Source organism: Centroberyx affinis, unplaced genomic scaffold (assembly GCF_046629955.1).
Source record: "Centroberyx affinis isolate AG114_WGS23_722 - 3 ecotype Tasmania unplaced genomic scaffold, CSIRO-AGI_Caff_v1 ptg007628l_1, whole genome shotgun sequence".
NCBI lineage: Eukaryota > Metazoa > Chordata > Actinopteri > Beryciformes > Berycidae > Centroberyx > Centroberyx affinis.
This window is the reverse complement of record NW_027283846.1, coordinates 1-27,847: the sequence shown is the minus strand read 5'-3', so window position 1 is coordinate 27,847 and position 27,847 is coordinate 1. Positions and strand designations below refer to the sequence as shown.

General features: G+C 42.6%; 1 protein-coding gene across 1 annotated transcript in view; it reads right to left on the bottom strand.

Annotated features, from left to right (window-relative positions):
* The window catches only part of LOC139639750 (TBC1 domain family member 22A-like), a gene marked incomplete at both ends in the record, with an annotated part of 54,284 nt that extends 35,472 nt beyond the window's left edge, over positions 1–18,812 (bottom strand). The window contains 4 exons of the mRNA XM_071513898.1: positions 1,824–1,938; positions 8,370–8,432; positions 10,463–10,591; positions 18,742–18,812. Coding sequence (XP_071369999.1) covers positions 1,824–1,938; positions 8,370–8,432; positions 10,463–10,591; positions 18,742–18,812 — 378 coding nt within the window. The remainder of the gene's footprint in view (positions 1–1,823; positions 1,939–8,369; positions 8,433–10,462; positions 10,592–18,741) is intronic.
* Between the last annotated feature and the right edge of the window lie 9,035 nt (positions 18,813–27,847).

Genomic DNA, 27,847 nt, shown 5'->3' with positions numbered 1-27,847 from the left:
TCCTGTAGACTAGCCTACAAGATAATTATCTGAGCACAAGAAGTAATTTCAACATTGCGTCTATGCGTAGCTCTCATATAGTCCAGGATAATATTGTCTATGTATAGACATCTAATAAACTTTCACTTTTCAACCCCATTTAAACTTAATTTAGCCTAGACGGCTATGGCCATTTAGACGTGTTTTAAACATCTAATCAACGTAAAATTGCTCAGTGGGCATACTTTTATACAAAATGTGGGACTGAAGAGCACACTTAAATGAAGGGAGCGGATGGATAGATGGAGAAAGGGAGAGAGGAATGGAGCGGCACAGAGCTAGAGTAGGAAAATCAGAGTATAAGGAGCAGCAGCCTCGTGGGTAGAGAGACTGTCCTGTAACTCGAGGGTCCCAGGTTCAATTCCTTATGATCTGTGATGGACCTGCAAGCAAAACACTGAATCCCTGCGGGCTCTTAAGCTGCCAGTGATGTGTACCAAAAATAAACAAAAACAACGCAGTCAGAGAATTGCAACTTGTTACATGCTTGCCAGCACTTAAACCCCTTGTACATCCTAATTGTCTCCCAGCGCCCACAGACAGTCCAGAGTGTGCTAGGTACTGTACCGCTCCACTGAGCACTGTGGTTTCCACTTAACAGCTCTATCTTGAATGATTTCAAAGAGCGATATCTTGACAAATGGCAACATAACATAAACATACAACCAGATACAGTGATGTATAGAGAAGTTCGCAACAGGAATCATACGTAAACGCACACAGCCAGCAGCACTTCTGTTCTTCTCACAACAGCATGGGATCAAATTCTACCACACACTGACACTTTTCTCTATGCACACTTCCCTATGTCTATTTACTGCGTATTGTCACCAAAACTCTTAAAATAATGAATAAATAAATAGGATGAGGATGCTGCAAAAAAAATGAATACCTCTAAAAAAAGACATCTGTCTTTTTGGAAAAGAAAAGGTAAAATGATTTATGTATAATAATGATTGATGGGATGACAGTTGAAGCAAATAGAGTAATAATTATTAAGTACCTAAAGACATTTACTTAAAAATGCCAACAGTTTTGACAACAGAATCTGGTACATCCCTGAGATGTTGACAAATGATTTTCTTTTCTCTTTCTACTGCTGACAGCCACTATGAATGCTTTGTACTTGATACAGTAGGCTTATACTGTCAAAATAATGAAACGAGAGAATGAAATAAAACATTAATTTACGCAAATGTGGCACAGCATAAACGCACACAGCAGGGGAGCTCTGGAGAGAATGCCATGGTGCACACGTACAAGTATGCACACACCTACGCATGCCGTGCCCACGCTCACACACACACACACACACACACAAACAAACTGTAGTTGTACCTGTTTAACAGAGTCCTTTGATACAAGGCATAGGCATACTTTTATACAAAATGTGGGACTGAAGAGCACACTTAAATGAAGGGAGCGGATGGATAGATGGAGAAAGGAAGAGAGGGATGGAGCGGCACAGAGCTAGAGTAGGAGGGCAACTGCCAGAAAATCAGAGTATAAGGAGCAGCAGCCTTGTGGATAGAGAGACTGTCCTGTAACTCAATGGTCCCAGGTTCGATTCCTTATGATCTGTAGTGATGTACCTGCAAGCAAAACACTGAATCCCTGCGGGCTCTTAAGCTGCCACTCTGCACTGCGGAGAGTAGCGCTCTGAGTGCAGGGGCAAGGGAAAAGATAACTGATCCTTGCATCAATCGCATATCACAAAAAAAAAAAAAAAAAAGTGGAGTGGAGTGTTGAAGTAAAAAGGAAAAAGAGAGAGAGATGCCACTCACCGATGTACTCGAAGACGTAGACAACGAAGAACGGCGTGACCAGGTCGTTGATGCCCTGCACGTAGCCGCTGGCTGGGTGGCGGATGGCCCAAATGAACAGGATCCGCTCAAAAATCTGACACACACACACACACACAGAGTCAAAACACAATACTTCACAGATTAAACTAATTTACATGAATTATCACAAATATTAAAACACTAATGAACACTAACTATCTTAATGCAACCAATTACAGATTTATTGTTTTGAATCTCAGTGTGCACTTGTTCAAGTCCCTTGTGACACGCTAGCTAGAACTATTAGAAAATAGTACAATACTAGTAAAGGCTAGATGCATGGTGGCGGTACTTATAAACTGACTACCACTCTATGTCCAAGTTATGGCAGGTATGTTATGTTCAAGTATGTATAAATTTATAGCACTGTCCCTGTGTATGATAGCAAGTAATTTACTGTACTAAGATAGATATGGTGCACAATGAATGACATGCTAATAATCAAGCAAAGCATTTACACAGACAGACTGATAATGGATTCTCTGACAGCGTATCATCCCAAAAAAAAAAAAAAAACACATTAGACTGTTTAGAATTAAATTTAACCATGTACCAAGCAATGTCAGGATTCAATCGTAAGTGAGTGAGGAGTGGAAAGCAGCAGTAGAAATCAGAACATTGTGAGTAAACGTCTGCATGCATGCCAGGCTGTAAAAGAGAAAAGCATCTTCTCCAACCAAGCTAGAATGGAAAGTTAGAGCGGAATGGGTAACACCTAGCTTGCCGTTTGGTTGGGGCACTATAGATGGTGAATATAGAGGTTTTTCAGGTAATCTTTAATTTTGTTTTAACATTTTGACTTTTCAGCTGTCAACATCCAACAGTAGTTTTGTAGTTTAGTAACCCTAAACCCTAACCCACCATCACCATTAAACTATTTTCTCCAGCTCTCAATGTTGATCATTACGAACAGGTAAAATTACTCCTTAGGTCATGATCTGGGACACGGACATGGAAATAAACTGCACCTTAATTTCCATGTTTGTGGACATGTTAGAAGTACAATTTTTTTAAGGATTTAAGAGTGGTGCTGCCTACAGATCTCCAGAGCAGCCAGTATGGGTGATTGACCTTTCAACCTTCTAATATCGACTTTGGAACAGACCTATTAATATTGGCTTTTAGCAAGCAGGTGCACTGAGGTCGAGGTTTAAGAAAATCTTGACTTAAAGCACGCCCTGTTTGTAATTGATTTCTGTCATTTGTATCGTATTGCTTATATTTATTTTGGTATTTTTTTATTGTCTGTAAGGTAATTTGTAATTCTGTTTTGAAAAGTGCAAAACAAATTATCTGTTGCTGTCATTTTCCAGTAAGGTTTAGGCTATGATTGTTTCCCTAAATCAAAAATTACACATGCTTTGAACATTGTGGACATTCATATGGACACAGGTGAGCAGTGTCTAAATTCAAGATGAAGGATTTCTTTGCAAACCTCCCTCTCCCTCTCCCTCTCCCTTTCTCTCTCCCTCTCTCTCTCTCTCTCTCTCAGCACAGAGCAACACCTCAAGAATGATTCTCATCTGCACTTTACACATGGTGCAATGCTGCCGTGTGCAAAACAACTTTCACAACACCAACTTTGTTCGCCTGTTTTGTCTCGGTCCCTCCCCCTCATCTCTCTCTCCTTCAGTCAGTTTGTCTCTGTCTCTCACTCTTTCCCTCTGACTGTCTCCTCCTCCCTCCCCTCTCCTACCCTACTTCTTCTTGATCTTTTTTGCAAGGCAAACACTTCCATCTTCGTTATGGGTGGCTGTTTAATGCTGTCAACCCCACTGAATTAGAGGAGGCTTGATGTTCAGCTTGATGTTCTGGTGCGGGAATGGATTTCCCCCCCAAACACACACACACACACACACACACACACACACACACACACACACAAACACTTACACCTTTCTGCGCCACACGCATCAAGCTCTTTCTTATTTTTTGGGGGGATGTCATGTTTCTGTCACTTTCTAAATAACCTCATATCTCATGTTTTATGGGGAAAACATGGCAGCAGCGATGGCGTCAGTCTGTCGTTGAAAGCTGTGTGCCAGGGCCTGGAGTCTGACTTTTTTTTTTAGGCGTTCCATCAATGTTAACGCGGTAGGACGGGACTGGTAAGACGCGATTCTCTCTGGCTTTCTCTTACACCTCCTTCTCACCCCCCTCCCCTCCCTCTCTTAACCTGCCTCCATACTCCACACCTCCTCTTTCATCATCAAAGTCACATCCATCAAACAGGGAGTGGTGCTGGTGCTGGAGTGGGTAATGGGACTTTCTTCTCATACAACCTCAAAAGCAGAAGCACATGTTTCATGCAAGCACCTGCACACAGACCGGCTTCTTGCAAACACGCACTCAAACCCATGCGCACACACACCACCCTTGCCAAATCTCCTTTAGTGTGGGCAAAGAATCCCATCCTGTCTGTTTGTGTGTGGGAGTGTTTGTTTGTGTGTGTGTGTGAGACAGACACAGAGAGAAACTTCACCAGCTTCAAACGCTAACCAAAAACCAAATACTCATCTTCAGGTTACCCAGAGTTTACTCGGTGCTCAAAAGGTAGAAAACTGGATTACTGTAGAATATGTTAATCGCATGCATAATTTCTTCGCATAATTCGGTGCATCTCTAGGACAGGAAATAAGCTCCCCCGTATCTCCTGTGTCATGACTCAATGGCTCCAAAAATGGAAGAAACCGTGGGCGGGCCTAGTCAAAGAGGGATCACCCACTGGCACGGCTGAGTGTGCAATAGGTGCCGGGGGCAAGCGGTGACAAGAACACGGACTGTGACCAAACTTTCATGGGGTCAATCCCTCAAACAGCCAATGAGTCCATCAACAGCCCAATGTCCTGTCAAAGTGTCCTTGAGCAAGACACTTTACCCCTACCTGCTCACTCATTCTAAGTCCTTACAGTTCATTCTGGGTAAGAGCATCAGCTAAATGCTTTGAAAGTAAAAGAGTCAGGTCAAGTCTTCCCACTTGTAATCACAATTTGGAGGTTAACCTGAATGTTTTCTTTTCCAGGTCGGGAACTTGTAATTGCCGATTACCCACATAGCGTGAAGACAGTATTGTTCTCCATAACACAGATAACTCAAAACATTCAGGTACCACTTAGGAAATCACTATAGAATTGCTTCAATACTTCGCGCTCCCCAAAATGGAACAAACTGTTGATTGTCTTTCATCTCCACTAAATCTCTCCAGCCCCATGAGAGGTAGCGAGAGAATAACAACTGCATGAAATGAAGCAGAGGTGATTTTCAGGCGGTGCTGCGGCAGACATCGCCATATAAAAAAAAAGAGGCCCTTTGGAGTCGGTTGCATACCAGAATATACAAGAAGCACACCGCCTGAATATTTCAATGCACGCTGGTGGCTTTCATTTTGCACGCAAAGAGGAGAGAGTCTGTGAACGGGGCGGGTGGAGGAGAAAGGGTCAGGCGTGGTGGGAGGACGAGGGAAAAAAGAGGAGTAGACGGAGTAGTAGTACATACATAAGGTAGTGGGTAGAAGAGAGGGAGAGAGGCACACAGAGCTCCTCTCCACCCAGCCTCCTCCCCATGTTCGTCTGATCTCTTATTCATTCCCTCCGTCCCTCCCTGGTTACAGCCCACGGCCCAGAGCTGTTTCCCCTACAAGACAGGGGCAACGGGAGGTGGCGTTGCCTAGGGCGCTGTGTGTGCGTGTGTGTGTGTGAGTTAATGTGCTCGTACATGTGTCAGTTCCTGCACTTGCACTGATAAATGTGTGTGTTTGTGAGAGTATGTGTCTCCTCGCTGCTAGTTGTGCCCACATATGCGTGTCTGTGTGCATTTCATTGTCTTTATGCATATGAGGGTTTTTTTGTGTGTGTGTGTGTGTGCATGCATGTAAATCTGTGCTTTCACATACATGTGTGTGTATGGATCCAAGTGTGTGTGTGTGTGTGCTCACTCACCCCTAAGTGTGGGTGTGTGTGCATATCTGTGTGTGTGTGTATCACAGCAGTCTAGAGCCCTGGCCAGCTCATTAGCCAGCACCTCATTATGGCCCGTTTCTATTGGTATTTTCACTTCTCTGCTTCTCAGGCCAGCAGCACTATGTATGACAGGATCTCCCAAAAGCACCGTAGTAATAAGATCAACTTAACCCTATAGATCTAGAATGGAACAAAGTTAATTTTAGTGCCAAGGTGTTTTGGGAAATTGTACTCATTAGGAAACATTCAGGAGGAGAGTCACTTAGGCCTGCTGAGCTAACTTCTTTCGCACATACTAGACCGGTCTTACACCTCAGCAAAAAAAAGATGTAATTTGAACTAAATTTACATTGACGTTTAAGCCATTTAACTAACACTATTATCCACAGCAACTTACAATGAGTGTGTGGGGAAGAATTCAGCATCTTGCTCAAGTAATTTGAGTCTTGCCATATGTTTGATTTCCTCCGGTCGTGATCACATAAGACGTGTATTTCTCCTGCTCAAACAAGAGAGACAGCTGTGAGCGTTGCTAGTAACAGAGAGAGCAAGAGCTCAAAGGGCACAAGGAGCATTACATCATTCTGGTTGCTATGCAACTATCTACGCAGCTAAAGTTGAAACATGTTCAACTTGGAGCGCCCAGGGCAGCATCCCATACCGCACCGTGTCCAAAACACGAGCCGCATCATTCAGATTTGATTTTCACACGCACCTACCGTGATCAAACTATTGAAAATAACTGAAAAAAGGCACGGGAAGGTTCAAAAATACATTATGTGATAACAGCCAAATGTGTCTTGACTACTATTGATAGTTATTTTTTTATCAAACGTAATACTTCATAAGTTTTCAGATAATTAATCCCTACATCCTGTACACCATAGTGCCCAACCAGAAAAACAAATGCTTTATTGAATTGTACTCCACTGTAAACCAGGCAGAACAATAAAGCATGTTTGTATGAAAGTATTATCCATGCACAATGAAGGTCTGTGTGTATCGGTTCTCATGCATGAGTGTAGGTGTTATTTAAGTCTTCTATGTGCACTGTGTGTGTGTGTATGTGTGTGTGTGTGTGTGTGTGTGTGTGTGTGTGTGTGTGTGTGTGTGTGTGTGTGTGTGTGTGTGTGTGTGTGTGTGTGTGTGTGCGCGCGCGAGCCAGACCATGCATTGTGCAGCAGCTAAGGTTTTCCCTGCATATCAACTCTTGGGCAGACTTTTTGTCTTTTCTGTCAGAATGTTGCTTTGCTGCGTGCCTGCCATTTATTGCACTTGTGTTCTTTTGTTTTGTGCGTTGTACAGTTTTGTGTTTATACTAATGTGACACCCTCTGATGCAATTAATACATCCCATTAGTACTATTAGCTCTGCACTAACGCTTTTGATTGTTTTCTACTCATCAATATGTCTCTGCACCAGTGCCACCAAGACCAATTCTTGTCCATTTATTGCACTTGGAGAATAGAGCGATTATAATTCTTAAAATAAATTAAAATGATTAAAATGCTTTTGAACTGTGTCTTTGGTTTGAATTCGAGCCCTGGAATGGCTTCAAATAGCTTTATTTCTTTGCCCCCCCACACAAAACCAGTGCCACTGGTGATGTAACAACCCAAATCTGCCCAAAAGCTCAGGGAAAACCCTGCTAGGTGAGGCGACGTGTGTGCAGCAGGGGGTCTCACCTCTTGGACAGAAGCTTGTTGAAAGAGAGGAATAAGAGGATTAGTTCTCGGTATGTCAATGTGAATCTGCAGAGAGAGACAGAGGGAGAGAGAGAAAAAAAGACAAACACAGAAGCAACAGGCAGGTTAGCACAGATCTGGCCATCACAGACAGAGGGACAGAGAGAGAGACAGAAGGAGGAATAGTTAGTGGATTGGTGTCCTTGATTGAAGGCAGACAGGGGTTTCGGTGATCTGAAATGGGAAGCGGTGGTGGTCTTGAATGAGTTTGTGCATTTGTGTGTCTGTACATGAACATGTCAGCTTGTCTTTGCAATTGTATTAGCTTGTGTGTATATAAATGTGTGAGTACATTCAAGTCTATCTGTATTTGTGTTTGTACATGTAGATATACAGTATATAAGTCTGCCTGTGTGTGCCTGTGTATATGAGTCTGCTTGTGCATGCGTGGGCGAGTGTGTGTCTTTCTGTCTTTTTGAATATATCAGTCTGCTTGTCTGTTTGTGTGTGTGTGTGTGTGTGTATGTGTGTGTGTGTGTGTGTGCGTATGTGTGTGTGTGTATTTGTACCAGTGTTTATGTAACCACCTTCAAACCACCACCATTTCAGAGTGTCAACCCCGCGGATGAACAATATGACAGGCGGACAGATTGGTCAGAAGGGAGCCAGACGGATGCAGGACAGAGGCTGGAGCAAAGCCAACTGAAATAGACTGCACCGGACCGCACCGGATCGGACCGGACCGGACCGGACCAGAGAGTCTGTGTGTGTGTGTGGCTTGCTACTGATGGGAGTGGGGAGTGGCGTATATCCGCAGTCCAGTCCGTGCCAGTCCGCCTTACCTCTGTTACCTTGGGCTGCAGCACCAAGCACTCAGGACTCATCCTAGGAATGTCTATGTGGATCTGACAGCAACATGGGAGAGAAAGGTGTTAGACAGACACACACACACACACACACACACACATATACATATACACACACACACACAGTGGTTGCCATTGTAGATGTCCCCTTCATATATTTGTCATCCATCTATCCTGCATTACTACTTGGATACTTGGGTTTGGGTGTACAGCCCAAATGACCTCAACATATTGCTATTGCAATTCATTTGGATTTACTTCATCTTGAGTCCGAGTGCCAACAATCCCAAACCTCAGGGGAAATCCTGACCACACACCGTGCAGCAAGAAGCAGCCGGTCAAAGACAGGATCTGATTAAATTCACGGTGTGCAGTCAAGATTTTCTCGAAGGTTTTGAATTTTGTTTGTTTGCGGACTCAAGGTACAAGTAAATACGAATGAAATGCAGCGACGACTTGAGGTCTAAGTCATGTAGTAAGTTAGGAGGCTGCCCTTCAACTGGACGACCCAGGTTAAATCCCCCCCAAGCTGCCAAGCATCCGCCTTGCTGAAGTGGCTTCGAGCAAGACATCGATGTTCTGCAGCAGATACTGCACATTGACCTATCTGTAGAGGTGGAGAGGAGTGCGAGAATAGAGTATCTTTTGTTACAGTAGACCCAAATCAGTTTATCGTAACACAGAACTCCAGTGTCTTTCAACCAGCAAGTTACCAGACCGTTCTTTGTATCTTCTGATGGCTGAAAAGAGAGCAAAGCTTGATTTTTCTGAACAATTTCTCTTGGGATAGAACTAAACTGCAGCAGTGCTTCAGCAAGTAAAAAGTGGGGACTTCTACAATGGCTACGTCCGAATGCACACGGACACATACACACACACACACACACAGTATTTGAACAGGTAACCACATACGTGAATAGATACATAAAAGAGACAGACAAGCAGATAAAATGACAGACGGAAGCTATGATGACAGATGGAGAGAGAGAGAGAAACTCAGACGGACTGTCCCAAATAAATAAATACAGACAGACAGTCAGGTACATGTACACAAACACACCTACAAAAACAAAAACACATACACAAAATACATACAAAACACTGCATTGTGCCCTATCATTTTGGCAGTCGATTTCACAAAATGGAAAAGCACCAAACCAACATACACACGATCACATACACATACACACAAATACAAACACACTAGAAAACAGTGCCCACTCCATCAAAACAAACAGTGTGTGCAGCTGTCGGCCTATAGATCTTGGCAGAAAAGAGGCTTGAAGACACGATCCAAACAAACATCAAAACAAAGTATGTCAGTTCTCTGACGCAGCACAGAAGAGATCAATGGGAAATTGGATGGAATATGAGAAATGTGTGTTTGCAATTGACAACCTACTTTGATGTTTCTTATCGGCTTTAAATGAATAGGAAGTAGTTAAGTGTTAAACTGAAAGAGTGTGGTGGGGGCAAGGACAGAGACAGAGAGAGAGACAGAGTGCGAGAGACAGAGTGAGAAAGAGAGAGAGAGAGAGAGAGAGAGAGAGAGAGAGAGCGACTAAAGCTATATGTTCTTTTTGTGTTCCAAAGAGAAGTGTTCACTGAGAATAGGAGCTAGACCACACTTCCTCCATGTCTCTCTCACACTCAGACACACACATTTTACAGTGGCATCGGCAACATAGAAGATGATGTTTTGTCTGGGTGTTGCTGTGTGTATGTGAATAAATGTGAAAGAGACAGACAGCATATGAGAGCAAGAGAGAGAGACACAGAGAGAGACACAGAGAGAGAGAGAGAGAGAGAGAGAGAGAGAGAGAGAGAGAGAGAGAGAGAGAGAGAAAAACAGAAAGAGACAAATAACATGTTCCAGTAATCCTGTCTACAGGCCCCAATCCTGTATGTCCCAAAACACACACATACACACACAGTCCTGGGTTTGTGCTGAGTGAATAAATTGGTGACAAGATGTTGTTCTACTAAATGGAATTGGAACTTTTTGCTGTGTGTGTATGTGTGTGTGTGTGTGTGTGTGTGTGTGTGTGTGTGTGTGTGTGTGTGTATACCTGTCTGTATGTGTCCTGGTGGTGCTCGTCGTTGCGGGAGTCGTAGTACTGCTGGATGAAGCCAAAGTATTCTTGTCTCTTCCTCTGTAGGACGCTCTCTCTCCTCTCTGCATTGGCTGGCAGGTAACCCTGAGAGAGAGAGAGAGAGAGAGAGAGAAAGAGAGAGAGAGAGAGAGAGAAAGAGAGAGAGAGAGAGAGAGAGAGAGAGAGAGAGAAAGAGAGAGAGAGAGAGAGAGAGAGAGAAAGAAAGAAAGAAAGAAAGACAAAGAAAGAAAGAAGAAGTGGGTAAAAACATGATTACAGGAACTCAAGTAGCAAAAAAATACAAAAAAAAAATACAAAATAAAAGACTTAACAGAAAATAAAATCTGTGTCAACTTTGAAATTACATTTGCATCATATATTTTTACTCAGTTTATTCCCCATCCTATTTTTTTCTGTTTTATTCTTTTTTAAACCCTGTTTTTAAGTTACGATTATGTGGCATTTTATTGCTTATCTACTTGGGTTTTATTTATTATTGTTTTGTTGTCTGCAGAGCACTTTGCAGCTCTGTTTTGAAAAGTGCTACCTAAATTTAGTCTATCCTCTCCTCACCAACCAGCACATAACTGATCACTGATCTGAGCTTTTAGAAAGCTAGAATAAAGAAATTACAGATATTTCATGGTATGGTATTTCAGTTTCAAGGTTTTTTTTGGGGGGTTTTTTTTTACAAATCTTTTCAAAGCTAATTTCCTTAAAAAGTTACCTATTTGCATTATAATTTGCATAACATCAATTAACTTGCATTTAAATGAACACTTTTGGTTACATTTGCATTAAAATAACTTGTCGGATATGAACAATTTAATTTGCATAACATTTGTGTTTGGTATTACATTTCAATTTGTATTAAATTTCGCATATTTGACAATGTGTGAAATGTAATACAGTCTGGTAGAATTGTGCAGATACCAATCCGAGTCCAGTTACAAACTTCAGCAAATATGAGCGGATAATATCCATTTCCACTCATAATATCAATACACCTGTCTGACCCGAACACACTCACACACACACACACACACACACAAGGTTGTGAGTGGAAATCATTAATTCAGCTCTCTCTCTATTTGTCTGTCAGTATATTCTATTTAATGAGACTTTATTTATTAACTGTTGCTTCAACGCACCTGAGAGCGGTTCTGTTTTGTTAAAACCTGTTAAAACCTTGACTTGCTTTTACGGAGTCTGTTAGAAAAGTTCAATTGCAAACTCCTCCACCTGGGATTACACACTCTATAAATGACACACTTTGCATTTGTTGGTTGACCAAATCCTTTGCACCTCTTGGGGCAATGCTCTTTCAATGCGTGTGTGTGTGTGTGTGTGTGAGTGCACTCATGGGCGTGTGTGTCAGGGAGTTCCTGAGAGCATAAGTTTGTGTAAGCACAAAATCCTGCAAGTGGGTGCTTGTGTTGGCAGGCTTACGCAACAAGGAGAAAGTCCACCCCAAACTGAACAACAAAATCTAAAGTCTACTAAAAGCAAGGGCTGGGACCAGGGATGCTAAAATATTCACAAAGTAAAACAAGTCTTCAAAACAGTACTCCAACACGACAACTAGAGGCTCTGAAAACTTGAGGGGGCCTTGTTCCCACGACGACCAGGTTTGGCAGTTATTTCTGTTTGCCAAACAGCAACAGGGGTCAATAAATGGCATGGACTTTGGTTTTCATTTTTTACCAGCCAGTGGCAGCTGGGTGGAAGATTGTTTTTTGTTCTGTGACGCCTCGCTCAACGACCCAGACGAGAAGTTAGACTTTCTGAAGCCCTGTTCAAATGAGATGAGTTGTCTGATATGTAAATGTTTATCACAGGACATCTGTAAGGTCAATGACCAATTCATATGCAATAACAGCAATTTGTCTGCAATTTGTCTTGGTTGTCCATCTGACAAGAACTGAACCTTTGATCTTTTTTTTTTTTTTTCACTTCACATCAATTTGATTTTCTTCATCTTCCACCCTCAAGTGCCTTCATGTTTAGGAAAAATCAGATGTATCCTGCCATAAAAAGCCATCAGAAATGCAAAGAAAAAAAAGGCAAATAATCATAGGTAAAAGAAGTCTTTACTGATGTGGGTTCACTCACTTGGTAAACATTAGTGGTGTGGCACACTGGGACAAGACTAAAATCTCAGACACGCTCCATTTAATAATTACATAATTACATATAATAATTGCCCTACCTCCTCCTGTTTAAAGTAATTAGCTTGCCGGACTCCACTGGACCTTACTGGATTTGACTGGACCAGATGGGCTTCTGTCAGGTGGGAGATGAATTTCTCACTTCATTGCCTGGGTTTGAGTCCAGTTGGGGTTCAAAAACCATAACTGAAAATACTATTATTACTAGCTCATTATTAGAAAATTGTCTCCATTTTCAGGTTTGAGCTCACAAAAAGCTATGCATGCCACACAGACTTTGTTTTTCATATTCCGGCCTAGCTGGATTTAGATTTTGAGTCAAATTCTACTCTCTGGGGTTTCTTAGTAAATCGACAGATGCTGTACTAGACCCTTGTTTTTTCTATAACTGTCTCTCTCTTACATCTATCAGTCTGTCATTATCTTCAATTTAATGTGAGCACTTTTCTGAGACTGTGTTTGACTGTTGTTCAAACACATCTGGGAGCCACTCTGTTTTGTCTAAAACCCCAACTCCTGCTGGCAAAGTTTTACCTAAAACCAAACTCACCTGGACCAGAGTGAGTCAGCACATGAACAGTAGACTGTCAAAATAATAACAGGCCTTGAAAGGCTGATGTTGACTCTCTGCTTGTGTGCGTGTGTGTGTGTGTGTGTGTGTGTGTGTGTGTGTGCGTGTGTGTGTGTGTGTTTGTGTGTCATCCTCCACCTCTTATGTGGCTGCCGTAGTCAGTTGTTTTGAAAGTAGACACTTGACACTTTTTTAAAACACACTAGCAAGAAGACGCAAACACACGCAAACAAAAAGTCAATTTTGGACAACTGTCTAGAGGAAAATCAATAAGATCAGCAACAAATGTTTTTTGTTTTTTTTCTCTTTTGTTGTCCAAGCAAGGCACCTTGACAAAGAGAAGGTTGGAGAGTCAAGAGGCTTATTTGTTAGCACACTTACAAACACACACATACACCCAGACACACTTGTGCATCATTTTGGGGACAGCAAAGCCAATAAAACACATACACACTCATTAAATCCAAACACCACGGTCATACAAAACACATACACACGTATGTTATGACACACGCACATCGACACTAATCTACAAAATACTCCCCTTTTCAGTGTGGAGCACCCAAAATATTGCCCCACTTGCCCCAAAAATGTCTTACATCAAATGTTTAAATTGAAATGTAGGAAATCACTAATTGAAGCAGACGCAAATGAGGCAGGTTGAGGGAAAATGGGTACAACAAAAAGGTAAAATGCAACTCAAATAACTCCAGGACTGCATTGAACATCACAGATTGATCATAGTGGAAGGGTGGACAGCTTAGTGGAGGTCAGCCACACGCCAAGTAACCATTACTGCTCTATAGGACAGGACCACACACACACACCCACACCCAGGGGGATTTAAAGACTAGAAAAATGACACAACTGGGGCAGCACAATTAATCATGTCTTATCCTAAATGGTCATTTTGTTCTAAATGATTAATAATCGCAGGAATTTGGCAAATCGGCAAACTGAAGTATTTCAATGTCTGCTGTAGTAATATATTTTATGCCGACATAAGATTTGAAAAGGGCAATAAAATATTTTTGTTCCTCAAATGATCAAGACTAATAACTGTGATTTAGGACTGTGATTACAGTATCTTGTAAAATAATTGCAATTATCCTTTTAGCAATAATCGTGCAGGTCTAGCAACAACTGGTGGCTCAGAAGAGACAGAAGGAGTAGGAAAGGGAGAAAAAGGGTAGAAGGGACCAAGATGAAAAGATATAAGGTGAGAGAAAGAGAGAAAAAAGAGAAGGAGAGATGAGTGAGTTTGTGTCAGACAGAGCAAGCGAGAGCAGATGGCAGGCTGCTTGCCTTAGATGCTGTCCAGAGAGAGTAATTGAGTATATTTATTTGAACAGTGCATTATGTATCCGAGATCATGAGTGCATTTCTGCTGCCTGGACCTGAGTGGCTAATTTCACATTTACATTTCATCAGTGGTCTAGTGGTTGAGAGAGAGAGAGAGAGAGAATGGAGATAAAAAAGAAGTGGTAGACTGAAAGAGAAGCAAAAATGAGTGATGGCTCTGTGTGACCTGCCAGTGCTTCCTCCTGCCTCTGTTAATCGCTCCATGTGAACCTCATCTCTCCATTTTGCCCACCATAAATCCACTCCTCCCTCCCTCCCTCCCTCCACCCCTGTAATGGATCCTCCACTTCAGCCAAACAGCCAAACTCATCCTCAAAAAGAGAGGAAAATATGCTTGGGGAATCCATTTGGGGAGTTTAAATGAAATTATTTTTTTAGCAAGCGTTCGGGCAAACTAAATTGATTTCTACTTAGCAGGAGCACTTTGTCCTGTAACTACAGAGGCGAGCTGTCCCTCTATGGGTCCAGCAGAAGTTGAATAAACAAAAACTATAACTTCTCCATCTCCATCTCTGATATCAACCAGAATTACATGTAAAGACTACTACAAGTTCTCTGTTTATATGGGGTAACTCAGTGTGAAGTAACCCTGACTGTAGCACTCTTGTCTCCTTCTTCTAGCTCTCACCTCTCCTCACCTCCTTAGGAACTCAACAGATCAGATCAATGTAGTTTGATAGAGTGGAGCTGCAAACCGATTTGGTTACACACACAGACACACACACACACCTCAGACCATGCTTCTTGTATTTCCTCCAGTATCAGTTGGGAGTTGACACCCCCATTCATCGCTGTACTCATCTTGGAAACCCTGCAAGCTGCAATGTTAAAGGGACATTTGGCCAACATTTTGCCATACCTCTACCTATAGTTCGGTTTTGGAGGAATTTGGCTGTTTTTCCTACTTACCCAGGGTCAGACAAACTTGTGGATGCCTTTTTGAAGGTATGACAATGGTTAGCTTAGCTCAGTTGCTACAAGTAAGCAGCTCCTCTCAAAAGTAGCTCTGAAAAATACTGGTCTTCCTCAAAGTACGACATGATTAGCCTATGGTAATTTTCGACCAATGGCTACAAGGCTAGCACACCAACATAAGGGGATCACAAGTCTGTCTCACTAATGAGAAAACAACCTTGTCCTTTTCTCCAAAGCAATATCATTATGTAGAATATTGTACATGTAATGTTATAGTGTAGCAATAATCTATTACTGGCGTTCCTACTGCCTCTACTTCCACAGGCCCAGATACATCTCATATAACCCTTCAGCCTTCAATATTTCCACAGCCAGTTAGTTTTCTCCCCTCTCCCACCACTTCACATTTAACAGCCACACTCCATTAGCAAATGTACATATTGCCACAGGCTGACATTCTTTCGCAAAGCAGAAAAGCCATTTAATTTTTCCCCTTCTCCTTCAGGCTCGGACGCCAAGTGCTCTTTAAACAAATGAAATAAAATGGTATTATTTCTGAAATAATAGGAAGTTCAACCGGATGTGTTTCTGGAGCCAGGGGCAACCTGTGGTGCCTATCTGCCACCGAGTGGGAGGGGGCGGAGAGAGCGATCCAATGAGGCTAGAAATTGCTCTCTCCCTCCCAGCCTGTTGTCTGTCTTTTTTGTCCCCTTTTTGCTTTTTAATTTCCACACTGGCTAATAACGGCAGAGACAGTGATGTACGATTTGTGCTGTGTGCTGGTAAATGCGGGGCATTGGGGGAGCATTAGCAGGTATTGAACGCGGTGGGAGAAGTTGTTTCTCGTCTTTGTCAGGTGAAGAAGAGCCTGGCTCAGGCTCAAGCCTGCTGGAGGGGAGAAAAAAATCAAATAGGTTGCCGCACGCCGGTGAGCAGGGGAAGGGCACAGGGGACACCACTGGAGTGAAGTTTTATTAGGTGGCTCCGCCAAGTTTATGGAATATAGGGTGGGCTGTGAGTCTGTGTGTGCGTGTGTGTGCGTGTGTGTGCGTGTGTGTGCGTGTGTGTGCGTGTGTGTGCGTGTGTGTGCGTGCGTGTGCCTGACGGAGAATAGATTTTTTGAGACTGATCCCTCCTATCTATTTCCCCGTTGGATCATACCACAGACAGGATTGAAAAGGCAGTCAAGTGTTGGGATACTTCAGGAGAGACGAGTGCTTTTGACACCGGCCAGTGTTAGCTTTAATCCTGGGCTTAGATTTGGCCCCCGGCTAATTCACACTGTACAAGGGCTAAGTTCGAGAAATCTATTGAAAACCTTGCAAGCATACTTCAGATATGGGTCTGACATTGCTAGAGTTGTCCCAGTAGTGAGTACACAATAACACAGTCAAAAAAACACCTACACGTTTATTTACATGTTTCATAGACAAATGTTATCAGTGGAGACCTGAGTTGCACTCTATTATGCTCAATGTCATCTTGCTAAATTCTCATTGCCCACTTCTCCATGTTTTTAAAAGGCAGAAGCAACAGACAAAACATCCTTCCTGTTGTGACTGCGTTGGGGAACAAACTAACGGATTAGTTTTCAACACGGACAGTCAAAGTTGCAAATCGAATTTTGAGGATGTCTCCTGAGTTGAGGAATGTTAACTGGTTGAGGAGAATGGCTGGAAGAGAAGTGAGGAGGGTTAAAATGGTTCGGGAAAGCAAGTTTCCCTAAGGTAAGTGCCGTGGGGAGGAGGAAGAAGAAGGAGGAAGAAGAACATGGTGGAGGAGGGATCATTCCTCTCTTTCTCCCTCCTCATTCCTTTCACCATTCTCCTCTACCCCCTTTCTTTCTTTTTCCCTTCCTTCCTTCTTTCCTTATCTTTTATCCTTTCATTTTTACCATGTTTGCTGTATTTATTTGCTTGTTTTTTACTTTTCCTCCATACATCCATCCTTTCATGTTTTCCCCGCTCTTTCATTTCTCCTTTTCTTGCTTTTATTCTTTCCCCGCTCGTTCATTTCTCCTTTTCTTTCTTTAATTTTTTAAATTCCTCCTTCCTTGTTTCCCTTTCTTGTTTTCTTTGCTTTCTTCCCCCCACAACCACCCCCCCGAGACACCCCCTCCCTTCCTCTCTCTCTCCCTCCCTCCCTACTTTCGCCACTGTGAAGCAGAGGTGGTCCAACCATCATTTACAAAGGGCAGAGGGCAGCTGGACCCTGCAGCCCCAAAGTTCAGCGGTAGCAGAAAAGATCCTGCATTGATGCTATGCGCGCACACACACACAAACACACATAATAGCCACGTCCACACACACCACACTCACACAGACAAAGATGTGCACAGTCACACCCACACAGACACACACAAACCTTTAATGGAGTGTTATCTATGGTACATTAGCTGTGCAGTAAGAGACCCAGACACACACACACACACACAAGAAACCTGCTGAACTGCCAAGCTACCCCCTCCACACACACACACACACACACACACACACAGACACACACACAGACACACACACAGCACCACCCCCCGTTCCTAGTGGCAGCTATGCGCTGCAGCTTCATATGGTGTTATGGACCCTCACTTCAGTAAAGTACCAAACAAAGCAGCAGTTAACAGTCCAAACCCCAGTCAATAACCTCCCACCACCAAAAAAACACAAACAGGCACACATACACACATACACACACACACACACCTTTAATGACGTCTTTTCTGCGGCACATTAGCTATTGTGCGGTAATTAATGGGAGAGTCATGGCGTTCAAAAAGCCAGTCTCTCTGCAGACTAGGAGCTGTAAACCACAACAATGGCTTAATGAGTAAACACACCGCGTCTCATGAATAAATTATTTGTGCCTCGCAATTAATTTTCCCTATTGAAGTTTAAAAAAAAAAAAAAAAGGAACTCGTCTTCATAAATCACAAAAGGGAGGAGGTTGGGAGAGACTACATGACAGTGTGTGTGTGCGTGTGTGCGTTTGATGCAATTTGTGTGTGTTTTCATGTGTATGTGGTTGCATCATGTTGTGTGTTTGTGTGCATTTGAGTGTGTTTGCATCTGAGAGCATTTGTGAGTGTTTTCATGTGTTTGCATCCGTCTGTGCATGTTTGGGAATATTTGATTGTCTCAGTGTGTTTGTAGGTGCCTGTGTATGTTTCTGTGTCTTTGCGTGTATCTCAGGGTGTTTGTGTGTGTGTGTGTGTGTGTGTGTGTGTGTACGCATTTAAAACTTACCGAGAGGAGCTTCCACGCAATCGGTCGGACCTGTCGTGGGATTCCGGACCAGCTGAGTTTTCGTAGCTCCTCTGTAGAAGAAAACAACAAAAACTTTTATTTTCTTCCCATGTTCTACATTTTTTTCTGACCATAGGTAGAGTCCCGGCAAACAGCCACAGCAACACTGAGTTTGATGTAAAACAAACAAAAAATAACTCATGTCTCAATCTAAAAGCACAGCACCATAAGTGTAGAATGTCCATATATCATGATAAGTTAATATTCAAATAAGTGACATTTTTAGACCACGACTCGATCAGGATCAGCCAGTCATTCCTGGACAACTGAAATCAATCTATCAATCAATCAATTACTCAATCACTCACTCGCTCTCCATCCCTCCCTTCCTGCCTCTCTTTCCCCTCGCTGAAACTAGCATCTGATGGAGATGGAAGTGGGTTTTTAACTACATTATCTGCAGGCCGGGTGGGAGAGCCGGCAGGCTATAATGTAAAATAAATCTGACGAGAGGTGCAAATTGAACTTTTAAATTGGTGGAGAGTGGTTCCCTTCGGGCCCACGAAGACCCAGAAAATATGGCTTAATGCTGGGTGCCGCACATTACGTCCACCGCATATCTCACACACACACTGACAGCAGGAAGGGGTGGGTTGGGGTGAGAATCGGCAGTGTCTGAAGATAATACGTTATTATCATCTAGTATCTAGTAAGCTGTGATTTCTATTTCTTCCTATTTTCAATGAAGGGCTGATTCTACCTTAATCTGACATAATAACTAGACTACGATAAAGCTGTAGGATCCAATTTCCCTGCAGCAAAAAAGAGCTCTTGGCCAAACACAAAGCTAAACCTACTGTTTGTGTCAGCACTTTTCAAATGGTTTTGCATAGGGACCCAAATTTTTACCTTGAGCAATGATGTCTCTGTCTAATACATTAGATAATACAATATTTGTCTACCCAACTTGTTCTGACCCTGTAACAACACCTTGCAACCCACTTTTGGGCCACGAGAAACCATAACCCTAAACTTTCAATATGGGAGTGGGAGGTATGTAAACTGCCCAACTCTCCTCATCAGATGCACAGGACTCTGAAATGGCTGAATTTTGTTTGGGCAATGCAGAACACATTTTATTTACACAAATAACTTTCCCAACTGTTGCAAAAGCCGCGTGGAAGCAATGAGTGACCTTGTCTACAAGGCGCAGGCAGCCTGAGATATTCAAGATGTATGACTGTGCATTTTTTCGGCACTATTTCTTGAGAAGCAGGTGGTTCCTGGAAGGGTTCTCGCTAACGTTAACTCATCCATTATTCACGGATAGCTCTCCCTCTGCCTGCAAGTTCAGAATCCACCATTAGCATTCAATAGGACACGTTGCCGCATCCAAACTGAGCCAAACATAAAAACTCGATGGGAATCTCTTCACTTGTAATTGCATTGCCGCTGTTGTTTTACCTGCATTCCAAGAGTGAAGGGAGGGGGGGAAATTGATTTGAGTGCAAATGAAATGACACCGCCTTAACATACTTTTCTGAGTAAAAAAGAAACAGATGTACCTCATGAATAAGCCAAATTCCTCCTAGACTCTTATTCAAGGCACTGGCTGGAAATTGATAAGCCCTTCGCACAGAGTGAATGGTATTGATTAGTGCTGCCAAATGACTCGGCCTTGCCTGTTCTTCAAGGCAAATGCAATGGAGAGTCAGTGACAGATAGCAGAATAGGAAATAGCAATCGGCTAAACAGCAATGGGCTAAGTCCATTGGCTAAATTGAGTGAAACGCATTAGGGCTTGTTCAGCTGATGGGAGTAGCTATTTATTCACTATAGTTCCTATACATCCTCCACTTTAAATTTCTCCCCTACCTTGTCCCCAGTGACTTTAATTACATAGAAATTCAATAGAGTGATCTAGCGCACAGCATGGCTCTGTTGGTTCGTAGGGAGCCAGAGCCCCACAGTATGGGAGAGTTTCGATTATCCCAACGCTAGGCCGTGCTACAGCAAGTCACTTTTAACAGATGAAAAAACTCTCTCAGATATGACACAGACCATAAACGTTGCAGAGCAAGGGGCGGTGCAGGGATTCAACTATGTTCTCTCTGTCTCTGTCTCTCCTCTCTCCAATCGCTCGCTCTCCTCGTGAGTCCAAGAATTGGAGGGAAACATGTTTATATGTGTGTGTCAGTATGCATGAGTGAGCGTGTATGACCACCAAGGTGGGCTGCCTGCAAAGAGATCCAGCCTTTGCTTGAGGAGCATGAACCGGCTGAAGTGGTGCTATGGTGGGAACCATCTCTGACAAAGTCCAAGTAAGGGTGAAATCTTTATCTGGGGAGTGGTGTTCCATTCATTATGCTCCAAAGAGCTAGTCAAGGGTGTCTCTCCTCTCGCCTCACACCCTTTGAACCTTCATTTGCGCTGTCTGACGAAGAAATGAGTCCATGAATCTTGCGGGCCGGGGCTTAATTAAACTATCTGTTACATTTCCCCCACCTGGCATTAATCTCACCATAGGGGGTAGAGAGAAGAGGGCGGGGGGGGGGGGGGGGGAGTAAGGCACAAGTTGGCAGTCTTTCCCTCCTGAGGCTGCGCTGACCTCCAGAAAGCTACTCGCCGAGCTCTGAGACATTGCAGGAATGGCTTGCAGAAGAAAGAAGTCCATGTGTGTTTATCTGTCTGTCTTTATGCATGCATGTGTACTTGTGTGTGACGGATTATGTGCATTTGAAGAGCAGTCTATTTGTGTGGATATGTTTAAATGTGTGTAAAGGGCAAAGGGCAAACATATACTTGGCGGAATGAGCACATCTGCCCATTAGACCCATACATCATACACAGAAAACGCCAGACACAGCCGCTCCTCCTGCATTCCCTGCCTTCCAAACACTCTCCAGCAGTGAGCCACTGCAGAATCCAAATCACAGTTCCCCCAAAGTGAGTCAAAATGACTTACAGACCCACAGTTTGACTGTCAGAGTACCAATACACTGCAGTGGTACAGCACATGAAATGACAATGTGAAATTCTACTAGGAAATCGTGTATCATCATATTCTTCCAGTTTCAGAGATTTTAACTGACTTGACTAAAAAGCTCCTTTCAGTGGAGATCTCCATATAAAGACGGGTCTAATTCATATCTGTGAAACAGGCTCTGTACTGATGCTTAAATCCTTTGCAAAATGCACTCACGTAGGACATATGTCTAAATCCTTTAGAGTGCATACAGGCCTACTCATTTCAGCTTCAACTGATCAATTTCTGAGGAATAAAATTCCATTTCCCACAGCAGGCAGAGACAGAGAGGGTGACATGGGCATAGCTGACATACTAGCTAAATTGCAGATGTTGTTTCATTAGTGCGAGGCTAGCTCGTCTCTCAGAAAACATATCTGGATCTCCGGGGTATCTCTTGTGCATTATGAATGAGACAGCCAAGCCCAAGCTGCACTGAAATAAATTAAAGGCACACCATGACATTTTGAATATTAGTCTGTTATTTTTGTTCAGTGGGTACTTGTCACAATGTGAGGGAAAAGTTTCTGCAACTATCCCAAGGCAAGGGGCATCGCCAGCTGTAAGATAGTTTATCAGCTAGGGGCTAGCTGTCTCCATTATTTTCAATAAAGAATGCTAATAACGTTAACAGGCCATTTTTAATTGACAAATTCAGTCACTTCCCCCTTAAACAATGTGAAATGTAGATACAGCTGGGCGATAATCTTTTTCAGTGGAAGATTTGGGGATGTCGTGACACACAATTCTGCTGTCTAAATTAATAATTTAAAAACTCTGACAAAATGAGTTATAGTAGGAATATTAAAAAAATATTTAAAATTTAGTTTCACATCTAACTTTACCATTCGGTTCAATAGATGAACATTCATTTTATTATTTAATGTGATTTTGCACATGTGAGCCATATTATGATATATATCAATATCGAAATAAATCCTTATGATTATAATGATATTGATTTCAACCAGCCCTACATGCACATATTGGGAAAAAAAAAAATCAACAAATTCAAATTCTGAAGGATTCCTCTAATAGGGCTCGATAGACATAATGCAGTAGCAACACACTGAGGCAGACTACAAGCTGGGTTTATAATCAATTCGCCTCCCAGACAATAATTTCAAAATGTACATGTGAAAGCGCAAGCGAAAACAAGTGAAAAATAATTTTCCTATTGGGACCAATAAAGTATCACATTATTATATACATGCTTTGGAATTAGTGTGATCAGTAGCACGGGTGTTTATCATGCTGGCAGGCACCGGCCTCAGGGGATTGGGTCTGGAGAGAGAAACTCAACCCTGGAGGAAGCTATATTCCTCACTGGCATGAATACCACCTGTAACACCAGCAGCGAATGTGCAACTCAAGGGCAACTGCTGCTAGTCCCTCCTCTGTGTTCTTGTCTACTGTACTCCATTATGCATGAACTTACAGGGCCGCACTTTGTCTTGGCTGGAGTTAAGCTGAGGACCACAGGGGGTGATTAGGACACCGTGTACCTTCTGTTGAACACCATAACAGCTGCACTGATATGGGACCCTCGGAGGTAATGAATGCTCAATGACTCTTACAACATTCAGAGGGCAAAATCAAACTAAATATCCACATGTTTTTATTACATTAACCCATATTTAACCACGCAAGATGACTAGCAACGACTTGTGGGAGCTGTGACAGGGGGAAGGGAGGTCACATTCATGCGCACACAGGGGGCTTTCCAGTTCCCACAGTCTTGTAATGTTGGCCACTCAGCAGCTCCAATGAAGCAGCTGGGGGTTAGGTGCCTTGCTCAAGGGCACCTCAACAGTAGTTGCTGAGGGCGGCCAGAACGTGTCTCATTCACCTCCTTGATCCACGTTCTTTCAGCCTGCATGGGGATTTTAACCACCAAAATCCTTGTCACAAGTCCAATTCTCTAACATTTAGGCTACAAAATGAAATGTTTCAAGGCAAGGGCCTTGATTGGGGTTCTTATTCCGAGGATCCCATTCAGACTGGAATTCAGGTTTTTGTCTTGATTAGATGCGAACAGGCAAGTGGACAGTCAAGTGCCAGCGCTTGAGTCATGCATGTATTCATAAGACCCATGTCCTTATCGCTGTGTGCTTCCTGAGTGGAACTAAACAACAGGGCTCTAGGAGCTGAAGGAGCTGAGGGTGAGAGGCTCTTCCTACAAGCAGCAAAGCAAGAAGAGGCTGTTGTGTTACAAAAAAAATGAGGCTAGATGTATGAGTTTGTGTGTATGTGCGATTGTATGAGTGTGTGTGTGCACTACCTCTCTACCTGCCTACCTGTCTGCCTGCCTGTCAGTCAGTCTACCTGCCTGTGTGTATGGTCCTGTATGCAGGCCAATAAGAGGAATGGAAGACAGCCAAGCAAGGAGGGAGGAAGTGCTGTCAGTCAGTGCTGGCTGAGCGGGGAGCTGATGGGAGCAGGAGGGGAGACGGTTGGCGGGCCGGAGCCATGCACTATTCAGGCATCGCTCAGACGGAGCGCGACCACTCGGGCACAACACCACAAGGTTCTCAGCAACACACACACACACACACACCTGCCAAAACAGTGCTTGTATTTTGGAATAGCAGCTGCCTCAGCAAATCCTAACATCATCAAGACAGCAGCACTAAGTCTTGTCAGATGTAGTCCAAATTTGAGTTTGGTGCATATCCAATATGTAGGCCACTATACCTTATATAATTTTATACTGAATTGAATTGTTTAGTCAAAAACTAAGCCTAATGTTTGTACCTGTTGCTACTAGCCAGAAGACACATAATAGATTTCAGTTTAGTACATTTTCTTTATTGGGACAGCTAAGGGGTTGACTGCTCATGAACTCAAGGTATGTTAAAATATGAACCTGAAGTTTGTATGGCAATGAGACCTGACTGGAGAACCTACATCAGTGGTCCTCAGGTGCTGCTGTTTTTGCTATTCTGCTAGGTAGTTAATTGCAAAGCAGCAGCCCCCGGACCACGAGTTGAGAACCACTCACCCTTGGGTTTATTATTAGAACATTAGAACATGCTCATAGATCACCAAGTGCTCTTGTCTTAAATATAGCGGGAAGAATCCTTAGGCTTAATGTTACAGCATCACCAACTTGTGAGACAGGTCCTCCCTCCAGCCAAACTAGGTGGACAGGTGTAGCTCTTAACTAGATTTCAAAAGACATCTTTAAAAACAAGTTGTGCAACAATGTGTGTATTTAATCCTATCTTAAATACTATGCTCTATGCAACTAAGAGAAACAATCTGGAATTGTTGGACACAGATTATGAAATGTTTCCATAACCCTACAATCTGTTTCACAGCAGCAGTAAAACACAATTATACAATAGGTAATACATTAAAGCAATCTGTTTGGTCAAATTCCAATCATGCTGATCATTTTCATAAAGAATGACTAGCTCTGCTTTATTGATAGTTATGCCAATACTTGTAGCAGCCAGAGAGCTAATTGGCAATTTATCTTGTTTTCTCCATTTTTGGTTTGAATGCACAGTATGTACACTACTTGGTTGAAAACCTTTTTGACACTACATATGCTTTGGCAACTGTTGTATATACTATAATAACACTCATAACACTCACAAGTGCTTTCTTCACTGTGATCATGGGTGCCAGTACGGCATCTATTGCATCACTGTCATACCCATTAAAAATGCCCTCTTGGGTATTATTGCTATGGTAAAATCTAGGCAAATGCCATCCCACCTAGTTTCGCAGGCCGCCTGTGTATTGTCGCAGTGCTGCGGGCGAGCAAAACTATACCATCCGGACAGACACCTTTATTATGCAGTGTATTAAAAAGTTAAGCTCCCCTCCTATAAACCTTGAATGCTGTGAGAGAGTCCTGAATGGTCTAACTCATCTAAAGGACAAAGTGATGGCGCCAGGGAGCAGACGGCTCGTAAACTAATGGGACTCTTGTAAAAAGATACTCCCCCCTGGATTATACCTGCTCAGGAGGCCTGATGGATGGCCCATATGGTTGGGAGAGGACACCGAGCATAGAGGAGTGTACAGGTGAGAGAATGTGTGTATGTGCATGTGTGTGTGTGTGCTATAACAAGGACTTGTACTATCAACTCTCTGAAGCTCCCCCCCGCCTTTAACTGATTAAGCTAAAACAGGTTCCAAAATAAGTGACCTGGTGACAAATTTCCAAAACAACTTCACTAAAGTGCAACAAATTTGTTAAATTGGATAGATGCTTAGCAGGAAATATCTTGACTTTTTGAATTGTAGTTATTTTTCCTCAGCCGCTACTTTTCATATTGTGATGAACAGGTTTCCGTATTTCAGCTGCTCTAAAAATAACTTGCTATTCTCAATTAAACCAAAACAGAGCCGCAAGAGAATGAGCTAGCACAGTGCCACTGGTACTTGTAGGTTCAGTGAAGCTAATACTGCTAACAAGCCTGTTTTAGGAGAGGAGAAAAACAAAGGCTGAAACTCTTTCCCCTGTGCCAAGTTCCCGAACAAGAAAAAACAACAGACAAAAATTCAAAATGTGAATCAGTTTTAGACAGTAATGGGATACGGAGGTTGGACTACAGTGTCTACAACATGTTACTTGGCTAAGCAGCAAAAGCAGTAACAAGCATTGTTACATAGTTATTAATTGGTAGTGATTTAAACTGGCTCTCAGGTTGTTGTCAGGCATAGCTAGTCTTTGGGTTCACTAATGAATGCCAAAATGTGACTGGCACTAAAAAAAAACAGAAATCTTATGATTCTCACACACACACACACACTTAAGAGACGCAGCTGATTAGGCCAGCTCCATGTCAGCTCTTTTAAAAATGCCTGGGATTGTTGGGGATTGGGGGCTTCTTAAGTCAAGAAACCACCTAATTTGATGAAAAAGTAACAAAACTACTAAAAAATACGTAAAGTTTTTTGTTTGCACTTAGTTCATAATGAACCGATTGTTCATTATGGACCACTTCCCTTGTGATGGCAGACTCCTCGATTGGCATCATGCAGCCCACCCAACAGCTCAACTCTCACCACAGCCTTTCCAAAGGCTTCTGAACTGACAGAATATAGGCCTAATTATAATTTCCAAAATTATATATCATTGCTCAAAGTTCATCATTCAATATCTGTAGAATATGGAGAATCCAGTCTATGTAAGCGTTATTATCTTGTCAACCAAGACTTAAGTTACCGCCTGTCTTTTGTTTTTTTCAGATAGTGGACTTCTCATTGCCTTGGGACTCGTTGGCCCAGTCAGTGTGGTGAGACAGCTCGTCAAATCAAAAGGCTACGGTCTTTACATATCTGGTCCATTAAGTTAACTTAAAATTACTAAGGCTTTAGCTTATTTCCGTGGCTGCTGAATGGATGAGCAGCAGTAGCAGGCTAGAAAGGGGATGGCATTAGTCTACAATTAATCGTGTATAAACTTATGTTGAATTATTATTATTATTCCTCCTAAACCTCTGGTTCTGGCTGGTCAGCTTGTCATTTAGAGGCCATTATATTCTGAAAACATAATTGGCAGGTAAAATAATGATGAATTTTGGAATTGGATAGACACTATGGGCTTTGGCCACAAAATGTCTTCTCCTACACTTCACCCAGTGCTCAGCTTCCCAGTGGCCAACAGAAAACAGGCGTGAAGTGTGAGGCCGTTTCTGAAAAACACGTACAGTCAGAAGTGTGTTCAGTCAACCTTCCCTTAGAAAAGAAAGAATGAAAAATTCATATAAAAGACCACACGCTGTACCATATGAATAAACTAAGCCAGACAAAGTAGGAGGCTACTGACACAGGAGACAGCTGGTGGTCAGACCAGCCCTATTAATACTGGGGTTTAGCCTGAGGATGTGCTAGGAGGCACACACATGAACATTTATGCATACATAACAGACACCATCGGATGCTGGCTTAGTTACTGCGCAGCATCACACAGCGGAGTAGATTTTTTTTTTAAAGCAGACAAAAACTTGAGAAACAACAAAATACTTTGGCTTCAAAGCAAAGTATTTCAGATAGTATTGACTTTCTTAGAATAGGACAAAAATACAGACAAAACAACCAACAATACTGTCAATAATAGGGTTA